A 1,561-nucleotide genomic window follows, 5' to 3' on the forward strand; every position below is an offset into this window, starting at 1 on the left:
TCAACCAATCAGACCAACGATCCAGGTGACGTTGCAGCGACAGCGGCATCAACGGGTTGCTGCGCTTCGGTGGCCGTCATGTTGAATGTGAAGAAAAAATTGATTGCCGTTGCTGCGCTATCATCATTATGTAAAGCCCCCCTCAGCGGTTGTGATTGTTTTCTCTAATTTGAAAAAATTGGAAATTGGCTTAAATTGGCTCTTGGCCAGACTGACCTGCACAGGAAATCTCAAATTTGCCCGAAGTTCGTCAAGGTTTTCCCAGGCTATATAAAAGCGTTCTGACTTACATACTGCAAAATCCGATACGATGTAGTGGGGCATCCTGGTATTTTTGGATGTACTGCATTTGAGATGCTATGTTATGGGACATACTAAATTTTTTTCTGACATACTAAAGCTTAATGTAGTATGGGTACTGGAATGCAGGGTGTGTGTATTTAATGTCCAAATCATTATGAACAGTACAACCACTAGAGGGCAGCTCTTGGATCTTTCATCCTCTTCTGTGCCTCCAGCTCCCACCATTGAGTTTGAGCAGGTGTCCTATCAGGTCAGAGAGCCTCCTGGTCCCGATGGCATTGAAGTGCTTAACATCAAGGTGATCCGTGGCGGGGATCTGGACCGGACCTCCAAGATCCGCTGCAGCACCCGAGACGGATCGGCCCAGTCTGGAGTCGACTACAATCCCAATAGCCGAGTGCTCAAATTCACCCCTGGTAAATGCTAAAGACTCACAGAAAAAATTACATCTTTTAAGGGAGATTATTTTTTGGAAATCTCAGATTCAAACTGAGATTAAATATGGCATTAATATCCCTAATTTCTTCACTCTGTAGGGGTGGACCACATCCTATTCAAAGTGGAGATTCTGTCCAATGAAGACAGGGAGTGGCACGAATCCTTCTCATTGGTCCTTGGCCCTGACGACCCAGTGGAGGCAGTGCTTGGGGAGATCACTACAGCAACAGTGACCATTCTGGATCAAGAGGCTTCAGGCAGCCTCATCCTCCCTGCCACACCTATTGTAAGAAATGTTGAACATTTCGCTTTTTCAGTGGGCTTTGAAATGAGCTAACTAACTAATGAAAAAACAGTGACATAACTAATTATTCTTTTTTTGATACAAAAAACATAAAGATGTGAAACAGGAGCAGTGGGACAAACTAGTTCAACTTGTGCTGAGAGCTTAAAATATATTAAGCACTTAGAGGGCCTAATGCTAGAAAGCAGAAACAGCTCCACTCTCTGTAAAAGCCCTTCTCTCCTCTACTACATATTCAGTTACTCCAACAGGAAACATGGGCAAAATTTTCCTTCAAGAGTTTGTTCACAGGCTTTGGCATTTCTTATTCATTTAACCAGAGACACTTACAATGAGTACAGATATGTTCACATGCCCTATTATGTGGTGGGGGATTTTATGGTAAATGTCTTTTAATACCTCAGGATGCATGCAGTCTCTACCCAACTCATTTGTTGAAATAAAATCAATGAAATTAATGTGAAAGTTGAATTCCTATTCCTATATATATATATATATATATATATATATATATAT

General features: G+C 41.8%; 1 protein-coding gene across 2 annotated transcripts in view; it reads left to right on the forward strand.

The window, feature by feature from the left end:
* The window catches only part of fras1 (Fraser extracellular matrix complex subunit 1), a 242,061-nt gene that overhangs the window by 231,003 nt on the left and 9,497 nt on the right, over nt 1-1,561 (forward strand). For both annotated transcript variants that reach the window (XM_032515432.1, XM_032515434.1), the window contains exons 60-61: nt 519-719; nt 840-1,027. In XM_032515432.1, the coding sequence (XP_032371323.1) occupies nt 519-719; nt 840-1,027 (389 nt within the window). The remainder of the gene's footprint in view (nt 1-518; nt 720-839; nt 1,028-1,561) is intronic.

This window comes from Etheostoma spectabile, chromosome 5, assembly GCF_008692095.1.
Source record: "Etheostoma spectabile isolate EspeVRDwgs_2016 chromosome 5, UIUC_Espe_1.0, whole genome shotgun sequence".
NCBI classification, from domain to species: domain Eukaryota; kingdom Metazoa; phylum Chordata; class Actinopteri; order Perciformes; family Percidae; genus Etheostoma; species Etheostoma spectabile.